The sequence below is a fragment of the Muntiacus reevesi genome, chromosome 5 (assembly GCF_963930625.1).
Source record: "Muntiacus reevesi chromosome 5, mMunRee1.1, whole genome shotgun sequence".
Classification (NCBI taxonomy): domain Eukaryota; kingdom Metazoa; phylum Chordata; class Mammalia; order Artiodactyla; family Cervidae; genus Muntiacus; species Muntiacus reevesi.
The window spans coordinates 68,304,297-68,320,764 of NC_089253.1; the positions used below are offsets into that span (position 1 = coordinate 68,304,297).

At 37.7% G+C, this 16,468-nt stretch overlaps 2 protein-coding genes across 8 annotated transcripts in view; one reads left to right on the forward strand and one right to left on the reverse strand.

Moving 5' to 3' along the window:
* Positions 1–4,720, reverse strand: part of GPATCH2 (G-patch domain containing 2) — a 195,245-nt gene extending 190,525 nt beyond the window's left edge. For all 4 annotated transcript variants that reach the window (XM_065938338.1, XM_065938339.1, XM_065938336.1 and 1 more), the window contains exon 1: positions 4,557–4,720. In XM_065938338.1, coding sequence (XP_065794410.1) covers positions 4,557–4,612 — 56 coding nt within the window. In that variant the 5' untranslated portion in view covers positions 4,613–4,720. The remainder of the gene's footprint in view (positions 1–4,556) is intronic.
* Positions 4,721–5,008: 288 nt separating this feature from the next.
* Positions 5,009–16,468, forward strand: part of SPATA17 (spermatogenesis associated 17) — a 233,922-nt gene continuing 222,462 nt past the window's right edge. For 3 of the 4 annotated variants that reach the window (XM_065936726.1, XM_065936727.1, XM_065936725.1), the window contains exon 1: positions 5,009–5,100. In XM_065936726.1, coding sequence (XP_065792798.1) covers positions 5,033–5,100 — 68 coding nt within the window. In that variant the 5' untranslated portion in view covers positions 5,009–5,032. The remainder of the gene's footprint in view (positions 5,101–16,468) is intronic. The other variant, XM_065936728.1, reaches the window with a different exon arrangement.

The window sequence follows — 16,468 nt, forward strand, 5'->3', positions numbered from 1 at the left end:
CTTTTGAGATGTAAACCACTGAATAAAAAACTGCCTAAGTGAAAGAAAGTCAAAGTCTAAAATAAAAATGATTTAAAGTCTAAAAAACATTTCATAATATAATAATAATATTCATAGCATATAATAAACACATCTAGGCAAACTTCTAATATTTGGGAAATGAGTCTCATGCATTGGTTATACATGGTTACTACTCAATACTTTTGAATATATAACATATTCTGGATTCTTAGAATAGGAATGAGAATGAAGACCACTGAATATTAATTACAAGTACCTAAAATAATGCTTGACAGACATTTTAAAAAGAAGTCTAGGTAAAGAATCTGCCTGCCTATGCAGGAGACCTGGGTTTGATCCCTGGGTTGGGAAGATCCCCTGGAGGAGGAGATGGCAACCCACTCCAGAATTCTTGCCTAGGAAATCACATGGACAGAGAGGGGTCTGGCAGACTACAGTTCATGGGGTCACAAATAGTCGGACAAGACTAAGCGACTAAACAACAGCTAGGTGAACAAATCAATCAAGGACTAAATGAATGAACAAATAACAAAGGAAAAATATGTCTTCACTGAAAATTTGGACAATTCAGATTTCAAATTGAAATGGAAAACTGACTGAGACAAACCTAAGAGTATGAAATGGACTCTAAAACAAACGGTCAGATTAAAAAAAAAAAGCAGTTATTGAAAAGTAGTTTTCCAGACCTAAAGTTTTCACTATGCAGTTTTACAGACCTAAAGAAATCAAAATACCGAATCGAAATGAAATTATAGCAGAAAAGGTCCAGAATCAATATAGTTTATTTGTCATGATTATTTTTAAAGCAAAGACACATAAAGTGAAACAAATAGATACTACAGCTTCATACATCAATAATGATTTGATAACTACATTATCAATAATTAACTTAAAAAATTTGTTGAGTTCAAGCTTTAAAATCTTTCCCAAAAGCTCAAAAGTTGACTTTAAATAAAAATTACTAGTAAAGTAAAAAGTAGTAACTGCATGTAAAATTCTAAGTGTGATTTGTTCATTAAATAAATCAATTTTGAAAAGGCAGGTTAACGTTTTAAGTACCAAGAGATACTTTTTAGACCTTACGTTCTTTTTTTTTTATTGGAGGATAATTGCTTTACAATATTGTGATTTCGGCCATAAAACAACATGAGTCAGCAACAGGTATACATATGTCCCCTCCCTCCTAAGCCCTCCCACCTCCCTTTCCATCCCACCCCTCTAGGTTGTCACGGAGCACTGGGGTGAGAGCTCCCTGTGTCGCACGGCAACTCCCCCCTTGCTACCTGTTTTATATACGGTGGTGTATATGTTTCCATGCTATTCTCTCAGTTCATCCCACCCTCTCCTTCCCCCACTGAGTCCTCAAGTCTCTTCTCTATGTCTGCGTCTCCACTGCTGCCCTGCAAATACGTTCATCAGTACCATCTTTCTAGATTCCATATGTGTGCATTAATATACATCTGTCATTCTCCTTCTGACTTAGTTCACTCTTCGACCCTACTTTCAAAAATGTGTATGAGGTGGCAGGAAGGGCAGACAGACACTTTCAGCTATAAAGATTTTATAAATACATGAACTATCAAGACTTACAAGAATAACTTGTACAAAAAACATATTTCCTGACACACACAATAATCATGGGATTTTTTAAAACTGTATAAAGCTTTTCTTTTTTAAACTGCATAAAGCTTCTCTTCCTTAGGCTTTTAACTTATAAAATATCTTTTTAACAAAAGATTAAGAAAGAGAGAAATCCTCTACAGTTACCCACCTGGTGCCTGAAAATTGAAAAACTAACCTAGACACTGGAGAAAAGGTTGAAGTCAAGGTGGGAGTTAACTACATTAGGCCAAGTTAACAAACCTGTGCATATGCTTTCCAGTTTATATATTCCTTGTGATATGGTATCTCATTCAGACACACAGGCAGTACACTAAGGTAACTAAGAAATTTTTTTTTAGATATACTAGAAGTGTCCCTTCTCCAGGGGATCTTCCTAACCCAGGGATTGAACCCAGGTCTCCTGCAATTTAGGCAGATTCTTTACCAGCTGAGCCACAAGGGAAGCCCAGATAGACTAGAATAATACTGCAAATATGATGCTTGGGTAAGTTATTAATATTTATTTAAACAATATCTGCTCCTGTCTTGCCTTCTCTAAAATGCAAAGAATAACAGCACCTATTTCAAAAAATTTATTGGGTTGACCAAAAAGTTTACCCAGGTTTTTCATAACACTGTAGAAAAAGCCCCCGAACAAACTTCTTGGCAATCCAATACATGAGATGACATATACGCAAAAGCTGGCACCAGTTAACTACACCAACTAAGTAGCATCCTGACTGGCACTGAGATTTCGTCATTGGAATAAAACACACATGTATAGTACAGTCAATGTCTGATGAATGAATGAAAAAGAAAATTCCATTAAGAAAGTCTGAATAACAAGATAGTGGCACAGATAAACTAGAATATACAGGATCTAAACCTCTGGAACACTCATTCTGTCAAATCAGGCATAATTCAAGAATTTCATTCAAAAACACCAATAACATGCTAGGCACTATGTTATACTCTGATGCCATAAGAAAGGATGTATTCCATCTCAAGTAAAATAGAGAACTGAAAGCAGGTTCTCTATATTACAAAAAGGGTGTGTGTGTGTGTTCAGTCATGTCTGACTCTTGGTGACCCCTTGGGACTACAGCCCCCCAGGCTCATCTGTCCATGGAATTTTCCAGGCAAAAATACTGGAGTGGGTTGTCACTTCCTATTCCAAATGATCTTCCCTTACAAAGAGGTACCTAACCATGATTTGGATAGAAGAAGGAAGAGGAGTTTAAAAAGTCATATTTTTCCACTAAATTGTCATCTATCCTACAAATCAGTATCACTACAGCAAGAGCAGGCCAATCTACAGGGCACATTTTGTCTCCCCCTCTTAAAAAGATGCTGAAACATTAAGAAAGGTCATCTGGAGAGGGATTCGTGCTTGGGATGATGGAAATGTCCTGTATCTTGCTTTGTGTTGTGGTTACACAGCATATACAACTGCCAAAACTAAAAATACTAAACACTTAAGAACTATGTGCTTTATTTTATGCTAATTACTTTATCATTAAAATAAAATGCTCATTTAAAAAAAGTGCTCCTTATTTTTCTCACAGGAAAATGTATTTAAAAGGAGCATAACCAAGATAATGACTATAATCCCGTGCTATACCTTGTATCCTTGTTGCTTATCTATTGTGTACATAGTAGCTTGTATTTCAACCTCATACCCCGAATTTGCCCCATCTCCATTATTTTGTAATAATGTTTAATGGAGTACAATCTGTAAAAATACTGAATCACAGTGCTGAACACCTAAAACTAATACAATATTGTAAATTAACTATATTTCAACTAAAAAAAAATTCCAAAAGAGCATAACCAAGTCTATTCATTATAAAATGAACTACAGAATGATCTGATCTCATTCAAAACATTCTAAGCAAGACATTCTTTATTCAATCATAGGTGATGCAAAAGAAATTCTTGGAGGTCACTGACTACTAGAATCCCTCAGATTTTCATTTGCTGGGGAATCTAGGAATGGACTGACACATTTCAGCTGCATTTCACCTGTTGTTCAACTTTATGTTTGAGAATGTCAGTGGAAATTTTGTTTGTTTCACTGCTCGTCTTGGGTATACTTGGAGGAAAACGTCTTGTGAGAAAAACAGGAGTAGAAATAGTTCTCAAGTAGAAATTCAAAACCCAGCTTTCAGCTCTAGGGCTAAAGGCTGCATGGCAACACTGAAGAAGTCCCTTAAATATTCTGTTAATCTCCTATCCTATCTCCTGATAATCTCCTATCATAGAGCCCTCATAAAGATAAAACGTAGCAATTTGTGAAAGAACTTTGCCAAGTCAAAGCAGTTTATTACTCTAAAGTGGTTTAGCGGTATAACAATGCAGTCGAATCCTAAATTTAACCCTGACATTGTAAGTTCTCAGGGGACATCCCATGTACATCTCATTTGAACTAGAATAGAACGTTCAAGGGACAGAAACTGGTAGGTTACGCCTACTCCATAAAAAGGGGGTAAGAAGGCAAAGTCTCCTCCACTTCTAAACTTCCAGAAGTCTAGATTTCTGGGAATTGATCTTCGAAAACACCTGGTACAATCTTGCAAATTTAAAAAGGAAAATGAGGAAATGATGCCTATAGTAAGATAGATTCTTCTGTAATCCTCTTGTCAACAGTCAACGAAGAAATGAATTGCTCCGGGCGTACAGAAAGCTTTCCTTCTACATTATTGTGGTGTAGTAGACAAGCAATCAGCAAGCATTGACTGTATTCCTTCGCAAATCTTTAGCACACACTTCCACGCCTTCCTTAAACTGCGTCCATCCCAGGAACGAAAAGAGAGCAAGGCCTACAGGTCTTCAGATCATCCATCACAACTCCCTCCCCCTTCCATTCCAGGTCCAGCGGCCCCCGGCCATCACACCCTTTCCGGATCTCCCATCCCCAGGGTGGCCAGCCTCACCAGCTGTTCCCGGCGGCTGGAGCTCCGATCGGTTGGCGCCCGGCGGCCCCGAACATTAACGACACCCAAGAGCCTGGCCTTGAGGCTCAGGCCCGAGAACAGACTCCAACTACCGCACCACCAGCGACTTCCCAGGAGCAGTTCAGCATTTTGAGCTGAGCTTCCGGAAGCCGACAGCAAGCGGAAACCGGAAGCTGGGAGCAACCATTAGTTCTCCTCCCCCCCCTCCTCTGCTTCTTTCTCTGAAAATCTCCTCTTTATTGCTCATAGAAGGGAGAGGGGCCAATAACTTGAAATCTTTAATAATCAAAGTTTCTTAGTTTTTCTTTCTGCTGTTCCGGAGGCTGAAAGAGTGTGTGTTTGGGGGGAAATGTGACGTCAACGAAAGTTGAATCCCCGGGATCGGTGGAATGGTTTAGCCCGGTTGCCTAGGAGACCGAGAGTAACTCCGGAGGTGCCGCGGGCGAGCCGAGGCTATGGCCACGTTAGCCAGGCTGCAAGCCCGGTCGAAGAGTTTAGCCCAGCAGTACTACTACCGGAACAGGTAGGGCATCAATTAGGGGAGCGCGAAAAGGCCTGGCTTCAGCCCCAGCCGGTTACTACTCAGCCTGAACGTCCTGTGAATTCATTCCTTGACTCACTGAGTGCCACTCACCTCTCTTCCTCGTTGGTAGACCGCAAACAGAATCGCGAATTTAGAATTAGTGTTGGCATACAGGGGGATTCCCGATGCAGGGGGGCCATGGTTATCATCTGGAGATAATTTAAGTAAAATTCCAGTAGAAAAAGTGTTTTCCTTTGACTTCATCACGCCACAATGGGATGAAACCTGTGTCCTCTTATGGAAAGTTTGATGGCCTCACTAGGCTCACCCTGTCTCCTTAGCTGGGTGAGCTCGGAGTGTCCCCCATCTACCTCCATTATGTCACGAATGTCGCTGAACGCAACTGTTCTATGACTCACTTGTCTTCCCAGAGTGGCAGTATGTGAACTATTCTGACAGGATAATCAATACCAGTTTGTTAAGAGGGCTGAAGAAGACACTGGCGGCGGCCCTATCCATCTCTCTACACCTAAACATCTTACAAAAGGTTCATTTGAACAATGGTCTCCGGGAAGCGATGCCTCAGGACATTTTCTAAGCTAAGAGAAATTCCAAAAAAGTGAAAAGGACATTGGTAGAATATAGTGACATACCAGACCAATGGAAAATATGGCAAGAAGACAATCTTGCTGAGCGGTTCTTAAATTCTAACATTTATCTCACCTACTGCATTCTTGCGCTTCCCCTGTGACTCAGCTGGCAAAGAATCCACCTGCAATGTGGGAGACCTGGGTTCGATCCCTGGGGTCCTTGGGGTCGCAGAGACGGACCGACTGATGAACTTTCACTTTCTTTCAGTACATTCTTAGAGTACCCTGTGCCTCTTTCACAGGTCTTACCACAATTTAATTTTGCATTCTGGTTAAGATAATATATGTATCATCCCTTTTTAAACTAGAAGTGGGGGTTTTGCTTATCATTGTTTTTGCCTCCACTGTCTGTTTTAGTTTCTGACACCTAATTTTGCTGCACAATTATTTGTCTAATAATTCAATAAATAAATCTTTCACTCAGTTATTGGTCCTGGTTTACCTAAATGTACTAAAAAGAGCTAAACATAGAAATGTTGTATTATCTGTAGTAGGTAAATTTTGTTGAAGGTTTGTATGACATGTGTATGTATGTATGTTAAAGGTATGTATAAAGATATGTATGACATAGATATCTAAAAAAATAAATTTCATCCCTCTGATGTTCACAACCTAATGTGGAATATAGACAATTAAAAGATAAATACAATAGAGTAAGTGTAAACAGGAAGGGAAATGACTAACATTTTTTTAAGTACTGATTATACACTGGGCATTGCACTACGAACTTTTCTGTATAATAATCATTTGGTTTTCACAGATTTACAAGTTAACGTATCAATCTGTATTTTTAGAGCTTGAGAAGAGTGTTCTAGAAAAGCCTGGTGAAGTGTCACAGAACTGCGAGCAGACATAACTTTTTCTGCAGATTTCAGTGTTAATCCTTGTCCCTGTCTCGTGGCTTTTGACAATATGTACATTTTCTTGAAACTGGAGGTTGCCTGGGTAAAAAACTAGGGCTGTACAAAGGCCATGAAAAGAATAGGCTGACTTTTCTTCTATTTGATTTATTATTAATATTTTCAATATGAATGAAAGTCTTTAAAGAAGGAATTGAAATTCCCAAGTTTGCCTAGTTAAAAAAAAAAAACAAGGTATTGAATAGCATAGGAGAAAAACACATATAAAATGTTAACATATGAGAAAATCAACAGGTAATTTTCTTAAGAAATTGTTTTCTTAAAAAAAAAAAAAAAAGAAAGAAAGAAGTTTTTTTTTTCCCATATGTTATTGACCAGATCAGTTCTTTGCAAACTTCTGTGTACATCAGAATCACCCAAGGGTCTTGGTAAAATGCAGACTCTGATTCTGTGGGTCTCAGTTTTGGCCAGCATGTCTGCATTTCTCACATAGGTTCTTATCAGGTGCCATTTTGCATAAAAAGGGAGACATTGTAAAAAAAAAAAATGGTGTATGAGCCTATTATTTAATTCATAAACATCTGTACAAGTTGTATGTTTATTCCTTCTTTATACCAGGCAAGGAAAATGAGATTCAGACAAATCAGTAACTTGTATGAGGTCATACAGCTAAGTCTCAAAACCAAAACCCCAACTCTAAGGCCTGTGATCTTCACTACCACCTTAGCCAAGATTGTTTTCGCACCACACTGGTTTTGTTGAATTAAGGGGCAAGAAGCACCAAGATCTGGAAGTCCAAATGGCCTAAGCACATGGTTGGCCAAATCTATTATCATATAGGCAACAGAGCGGGAGGAAACCATTTGAATTCTTCTTGGGTTGTTTTAATGTCTTCAATCTCTGTTGGTAATAAGACAGTGGAAAAAGTGGTTAACAGATGGCACCAGATTGCCTCTTAAATTGAAACACGACTTGGTTGGGAAAAATAAACTATGACTAAATGCTTAGATTAGCACCTAAATCCTCCAGTCCCCTGAAGAAGAGGCAAGCTCCTCTGCCTAACAGAGGGGAAAGATTTGAAACTCCAAGAAGTGAGATGTATGGTGTGTGCTAAGTTGCTTCAGTCGTGTCTGACTCTGTGTGACTCGATGGACTGTGGCCCACCAGGCTCCTCTGTCCATGGGATTCTCCAGGCAAGAATACTGGAGTGGGTTGCCATGCCCTCCTCCAGGGATCTTCCCCCACCCAGGGATCAAACTGTGTCTTTTGTATTTCCTGCATTGGTAGGCGGATTCTTTACCACTAGCGCTACCTGGGAGAAGTATGGTAGTGGCTGATACAATGAGAAAGCTAGGGGTATGGATAGATTTGTGCAGTATCAGACCCACCCATGCCCTCTGGGAAGTTGTTCCACAAGAAACGTTTTGTGGGTGTTCATATTTGGTGGTCTACTCATCAAAGAGGCTGAAAATCCTGTCTAGGATGTTACAGGGCAGCACGAAGATAATACCCAGTTGTTATATGTCTAAATATTGGCCTTTTTTTTTTTTTTCAACTTTCACTATTACTTCCTAGTTTCATTTCTAGTCTTCCAAACTATTGAGATTTCTTTGTGACTTATTGATCATTTATACTGTCCTATTTGTGGAAAGAAGAGTTTGGGATATGTTCATTAATCATTGTTCATTTCCCCCTTTTCCTTATTTAATGTGTCAAATACTAAAAGGAGTGAGTTCAAAATGTCCCTTTTCCACTGAATTCCACTGAGTTTCCACTGCATGGTATCTTTTTATGTCATGTTATTTAGATTATATATGTATTCTAGTGCATATCTCTTCGTTATTGGGTCTATAGTTTTTTTTTAGATGTGCAAAATGTTACACCTTTGAATCCCACTTTAAGTTGTTAAAAATTATTTTTATTATTTCTTTAAGCAAATTTAATGCAGTAACATAAAATTTGTAACATTAATATTGAGCCTCCTTTATACGGGTTAATCATATTGTTTTGTGTATTTCTCTTCACAAAGCAGCACTTTGTAAGGTTTTAAATAATTAGAATCCAGGAAGTTTGTGATGGATTAAGTTAATTTCTTTTTTAATTTAACTTTTCATTTTATGTTGGAGTATAGTTGATTTAGAATGTTGTGTTAGTTTCAAGTGTACAGTGAAGTGATTCAGCTACACATATACATACATACTGATATAAAACCATCACCCTGTGTTAAGCTACTTTGTGACTCTTGTCCTTCTCTGTCATGACTTTTCATGTATAAGCTATGTTTTATTTTATTTTAGATTTTAACATTGTTCAGAAGAAACTTATTTTTTAACATTAACATTTCTTATGAGGACTTAGTGTACTTTACTTAGATTCTCAGTTCTATGTTTACGAATTCAGTATTCACTGATTAATTAAATACTGACAGAGCACCTACTATGTGCTAAGGACTGTTCCAGGTAGGGAGGATATAGCAGTGAACAAAAAAGTCATGAGGCGAACAGAGCATAAACTAACTTACATATGATATTTTGTCTTAGGATGATTATAACAGCAAATAATAAAGCAGGGTAGGCAAAGAGTGAACTAAATATCCTGTTTTAAATAGAGTGAGCTGATGAGGCTCCTCTGATCAGGAGATATTTGAGCAGAGTCCTAATAAAAGTGGATGAGCAGGCCTGCTAGGTAGAGATCTAAAAGATGTTACAGCCTTTAGGAGTTATAAGAATAAGTGCTATAGCCCTGTTGTCAGAAGCCTGCATATATGTGTTGCAAAACAGTGTTGGAGGCCAGGTCATTTGGGGCTTTTAAGCCATAATAAAGATACTGGATTCTACCCTGATTAAGGTAGGAGGTCACTGGGGATTTTCGATAGAGGAGTGACTTGATCTTACTCTGTCGATAAAGAAAACTTGGACTTATTTTTAAATTGGATAAAGCATTTTGATTTTTCTTTTTTTTTTCCTGCACTCCTCCAATTGCATCATTTAACTCTTTGTGACGTCTTTTGCTTGTTATGAAAATTTCAGTCAAATTTGCATATATTAAAAAAAATAACATTTGAAATAGTTTGACACTGTATGTGGGCTTCCCTAGCGGCTCAGACAGTGAAAGAATCTGCCTGCAATGTAGGAGACCTGGGTTTGATCTCTGCGTCAGGAAGATCCCCTGGAGAAGGGAATGGCTACCCACTCTAATATATAGTTTTCTAAGGATATATAAGCAGAAATTAACCTAATAGATGTCAAAATATTAGTTAATTAATGTCAAATATATTAATTAATTTAGCTGTAGGGAAAAGTGTGTGTAGGGGAATATAGAGAAAGCAGGTGCTCAGGAAGAGGGCTGGAAGTTTGGTAGAGACACTATAGTGACCAAGTGGTCAACTGTCAGATTTCCAGGTCTCTCACCCTCTTAAATGGGGCATGGGGAGTGCATGAGGCTAGAGAGGAGAGAGGAAAAAGAGGAATAAATGGGATTGAATATGTGCTATGTGCTGAGAACTCTGTAAAATATTTTCGCAAATATTATGTTGATTTTCACAATAATCATATGAAGTGATTTTACTTTTCCTACTTTACATTGGAGGAAAATGAAATCTTTAAAGTGTAAATTGTTTGTTCAGTAGGAACAAAGATCTAATGAAGTCTGATCTATCTCAGTCCAAAGTTATACTTGGATTGCTTATCATTTAGTCGCTCAGTTGTGTCCAACTCTTTTGTGGCCCCATGGATTGTAGCCTGCCAGGGTCCTCTGTCCATGGAATTTCCCAGGCAAGAACACTAGAGTGGGTTGCCATTTTCTTCTCCAGGGGATATTCCCAACCCAGGAATTGAACTCATGTCTCCTGCATTGCAGGCAGATTCTTTACTGTTGCGCCATCAGGGAAGCCATGCTTGGAGTATGGGGATTTTAAATCAAGTCCCAGCATGGAAATAAGTACATCAAATACATAAGGTCTAACCTGCCTTTCTAAGGTCAGTTTGAGGAAAGGCAAACACCTGATATGGCAAGTACTCTCCTGTACAAGACCAGTGATTAGAGTGGACTTTATTACCTTGTGTCAACCTAAAGTAGAATGTTCTTTAAGTTGGCCTGATTCTAGAATCCTTCATTCCCATGAACTTAATTTGTTTCTAACTGCAACATAGTCAAAGGTTCCTGACTGCCTTCTTAGTCTAATTACTTGGTTTGGTGTCCTTTTCTTTGGACAATCATCTTGGTCCTAGTAACCTAAATGGATAATAGCTTAATCAGATAGACATGAGTTCCTTCCTCTGATTCTAATTAATTACTGGTTGTTTCTTCTGTTCAGTTATACTCTATTCTAACCAGTGACATTTAGCAAGGCTTCTGCCAAGTATGCAAGGATGATTTATGCCAGAATGCAGGAAGAGTTAAAACCCTAATTCTGTGTCACTTTAGACTTAAACTTCAGCTCTTAAATTTATGCTCTTCCTTACTTAAACACTTTCAATATCAGTTTTCTCATCTCTGAAAGAGATAATAATACCTATTGACATGTCAGCTAAGAAGACTAAATAATTGTTTGGCAGATTTGTTAACACCCAGTAATCTCATAATATGATAGGCAGTCACAACAGGAGGGCAAAGGGTAAAATGATCTACTCAGGATATATGATCAAAGGATCATATGATCTAAGATCAAAGTAGATCAAAGAATATATGATCTACTCAGTGGGTATAAAAAAGGCAGTTGATAGATTTAGTGTCTATTTCTGAGTATTTGTCCTTTCTTTATAAAAATTCTTAACATTTTGATATATGCATTTAATGAAGTACATAAACTGTAAGTGTTTTGCTCAATAACTTTTACATATGTGTATATCTGTGTAACCATCTCTCAGATAAAGTTCTTAAGTGTTTAGAAAATGTTTGTAAATGAGAAATAAAAGGAAATGTACTTAGTAATAAAGAATATGTTTCTAAAACCAATAGCCAACATCCTGTGTATTGATGAAATACAATATAGATTTCATTCAAAAGCAAGAGAAAAATGCATATTGATTCTACTATTTGGAACTATTTTTTCTGGAAATATAGTCAATACTGTAATACAAGAAAAAATGAGTAAGTATTAAAAGGGAAGGAATAAAAGTTGGTTACGGATCATGAAATTATAAAGCTGAGAAGATGTAAAATAATCTACTAAAAAAAATCTTGTAAATAAGATGAATTTGGTAAAGTGTCAGATTAGAAAGCAAAGTTTTAAAAAATCAGTAATTTGTCTTAGTACCAGCAGTAACTAAATGGACTTAATATCAGACTAAAATATTTCAAATAGAAGATCAGTGAATTTGAAGATATACCAAATATATATTGCTGGGTAGAATGTTCTGTAAATGTCAATTAGATCAGGTTGGCTGATAAATGTTCATGTTTTGACAACTGTCTTATTAATTATTCAGAGAGACATGTTGCAATTCCCCACTATAATTCCCAACCTAAATTTGTCTATTTCTCCTTTTAGTTTTGTCACGTTTTACTTCATGTATTTTAAAGTTTTATTATTAGTTGAATATGCCTTTAAAAATATCAAATCTGCTTGATAAATTAACATTTTTATCACTATAAGATGGTTCTCCTTATACATGATAATTTTCCTTTTTCTTAAGTCTACTTTAAATATTAAAAATATATTTTAAACTATGAAAAGTATTTGAAGAATTTAAAACATTATTGAGATGCCTTTTTGTGTGTGTGTGTGTGTATACAATCTCAAACTTAAAGTTGCAATACAATACAGAGAGACTTCTTACAAAAACTAAATAGGGCAGAAAGTGAAGAAGAACTAAAGAGCCTCTTAATGAAAGTGAAAGAGGAGAGTGAAAAAGGTGGCTTCAAACTCAACATTCAGAAAACTAAGATCATGGCATCTAGTCCCGTCGCTTCATGGCAAATAGATGGGGAAACAGTGGAAACAGTGACAGACTTCATTTTAGGGGGCTGCAGATGGTGACTGCAGCCATGAAATTAAAAGATGCTTGCTCCTTGGAAGAAAAGCTATGACCAACCTAGACAACATATTAAAAAGCAGAGACATCACTTTGCCAACAAAGGTCTGTCTAGTGAAAGCTATGGTTTTTCCAGTAGTCATATATGGATGTGAGAGTTGGGCCATAAAGAAATCTGAGCGCCAAAGAATTGGTGCTTTTGAATTGTGGTGTTGGAGAAGACTCTTGAGAGTCCCTTGGACTGCAAGGAGATCCAGCCAGTCCATCCTAAAGTCCTGAATTTTCATTGGAAGGACTGATGCTGAAGCTCCAGGACTTTGGCCACCTGATGCGAAGAACTGACTCATTTGAAAAGACCCTGATGCTGGAAAGATTGAAGGCAGGAGCAGAAAGGGACGACAAAGGATGAGATGACTGGATGGCATCACCGACTCAATGGACATGAGTTTGAGTAAACTCCAGGAGCTGGCGATGGACAGGGAAGCCTGGCATGCTGCAGTCCATGGGGTCGCAAAGAGTCGGAGACGACTGACCGACTGAACTGAACTGACTGAAATCAGGGTAGGTTGCAATCTGATGGCCCATTGCCTTCCAAATTCTTTTTCCACATAAGGACATATAATCGCAGTGCTACCATCAAAATCAAGAAATTAACATTTGTACACTTCTACTGTTCAATCTTCAGACTGCATTCAAGCTTTGCCAATTGTCCCAATAATGTTATTTATAGCAAAAAATCTTGTTTTGTCTCTTTAGTTTTCTTTAATATAGAATATTTTCTCAGTTTTTCTTCAGTTTTCATGAGCTTGCCACCTGTGAAGATCACAGGTCAGTTATTTTGTGGCATTTCCCTCAGTTTAGGTTTGTCTAATTTTTCCTGCAGTAGATTCAGGGTATGTTCCTTTGTCAGAAATATCACAGAAGTGATGCTATAGTCTTCTCAGTACATCTACCAGATTCTGTACCATTTTGATTCATCCAGTTACTGATGGAGTACATTTGGATAATGTCATTAAGATTTTGTCTGCTAGGCTTCTCCACTGTGACATTCTTTCTTTATTTTTTGGTAGTAGGTAGTTTTTAAAAGCAATTGGCTTGAGGCTATACATGTATTCTGTTCCTCTTCTAACTTTCAATTTACTTATTTTCTTATTTATTATATCATTGTGGACTCATGTGTTCCTATTTTAATCCATGGGTTAGACCCCATTACCCTCACCTGTCTTTATGCTAGCATTATCCCACATTTGTCTAGTGGGGAGAAGCCACTTCCTTTTGTGTCCTGATCATGGTAATATTCTCCTGCTTTCTGACGCACAAAAAACGTCGAGGTTAAGCTTTTACTTCTCCTGTCCCAACCCTGGGGCTATCTCATTTCTTCCAGGACCTCTTGTTTTCTTAGCAGATGCCTGTGTCGCTGGGTGTTGCTGCTCTCAGGCCTGTCAAATGGACAGAGCAAGAAAATATGTGTATGCGTGCATTGGCACAGAGTTTACGTCTGTACTTTATCTAGATATCTAGCTGTTGATTGATCTACCCATTAATCCATCCACGTGGCTATTGAAATCCATGAGTTTATGTTAACAATTCTGTTTCATCCAGCACTACAGAGTTCGTTCTAGTATTTTCCCCCTTTTCTAACTGAGAAGCCTGGCTCGTTATTTTTAATGTATTCACTTATTTGAACAATCCCTCTGTGTATAATCACACTCCTGCCACCGTGACTGCTTTCTCCTGTAGGGATACCACCTTTAACTCTGTGTGAGGGCCTCCTCTCTGGGCTGAACTGCCAGTTCCCAGCTAGCTCGGATAACTTTTCATCACTCTTGGTCTCTGATTCCCTGCGCTGGCGCCCTTCCGCGTGTACTCCGCTTTCACCGTTCCTCAACACCCTGAAGCCACGCCTCTTCTCCATGGGAACACTTCCTTGCTCAGATGGGACATCATACCCCAGGCTGCCCCTCCGTGTGGATGCCCACTGTACCCCACACAGGCTCTAATACCCCATGCTGAGCCATGGGGTCCTCCCCTTCCCCCCACCCCACCACACAAAGATCTTTGCTTTCCTTTCCCACTGTTGATTTCTTCAGTGAAGTGAGAAGGAGGAGGAAGAAAAGTAAATATAAAATATTTTAAAAGTACACTAGCAGTATAAATCTACATGACAAGCTATGATAATTTCTACTTAATGATCTAGTGCTAGACACTCGACAGTCCAGTTATTAGAACTCCCACTGCTTTCACTACAGGGGGCTTTGAATTTGATCCCTGACTGGGAAACTAAGATCCTGCATGCTATGCAGCTGGAAAAAAAAAATTGCTTATGTATTAGCAACCCCTGATTCATTGGACTGTGAGGTAATAATAGTAACAAGAGCTATAATGAAAACTATTAATGAAAGTGAAAAGAATCTGTCTATAATGCGGGAGACCTAGGTTCAACCCCTGGGTCAGGAAGATCCTCTGGAGAAGGGAATGGTTACCCCCTCCAGTATACTTGCGTGGAGAATTCCATGGACAGAGGGGCCTGATGGATTACAGTCCATGGGATCACAAAGAGTCAGACACAACTGAGTGACTAACTCTTAAACACACTGCCTGGCAGTCCAGTTGTTAGGACTCTGAGTTTCCACTGCTTTCACTATGGGGGGAGAGGGGTGTGGGGGGCACAATTTCAATCCTCCCTGGTTGGGGAAGTAAGATCCTGTATGCCATGCAGTCATAAAAAAAAATAATGCTAATGTGTTTACAACCTATGATTCATTGAACTTGTACCTTCTAAAATGTCCTATTTCTCATCATTCAGTAGTAACTGACCTTTTACTAGAAACATAGATAACAATCAGAATCCAAAGTAGAAAATAAGCATAATTCTTGCATTTAAGGAGTTTGAAATCCTTAAGGCCTAATAGTGAAATGATATAGAAAAAATAATCATTTTGCACATCAATATGTCTTATAACCATGCCATGCCTTTCCTGCTGCTCAGTCACCTGAGATTCTTTGTGACCCCATGAACTGTAGCCTGCCAGGCTGCTCTGTCTGTGGGATTTTCTAGGCAAGAATACTGGAGTGGGTTGACAGCTAATATTGGAATTTTATTCCTAATGTCTAAAATAGCTACAAGTTAAATGACAATAAGAAGCAAAGGGTATTGGGTTTTTAGTCTAGCATTTATTCAATAGCTAAGGTTAGACTAAGCACAGTATTTTGATGTGTAAAATGCATATTTTTTGCATATTAAGGAAAAATATTTAATCACATTTTTTCATTTTTTAATTATTGTCAGCTATTTTCTGGCCACTAATGATATATATGCACATAGTGTTATACAGGGTTATAATACTTATTTCTAGTTGATGATGAAGTGACTGGAAACTTCCAGCTTTTTCTCAGTGTTTTATTAGATTCCTGGTAATACTTTTGGTCTTTCATCATTATTAATTCATTTAGTATTCATTGTGATAATACTGATCATAATAAATTTATTTCAAATTCATGTAGATGTCATATTTTATTCACAGCTATAGGATTTTCATTGTAATTTGGAACTAATTAATATACCATTAAAATAAAGTGTTTCCCACATTTTTCATTTTAAACATAAAATGTCTAGCAGTTCATGACATATTGTATGAGTATGCAGCATCCCAGTGGTAACCCAAGTGTCTGTAAATTTCATTTTTAAGCACTTAAAAAATGGCAACAGAAAAATGTGCGTAGAAGTCAAATTTCAGTCCATAACTTAAAATTTAGCACTAAGCTAACTACAAGTTATTTAAAAACATTTCCCTTTAATTTAATGTATAGTTTTTATTAGTATATATATACTTTTAATTAAATGACTGTTTAAAAAACCCAGAGATTTTAATAACTGCAAAAA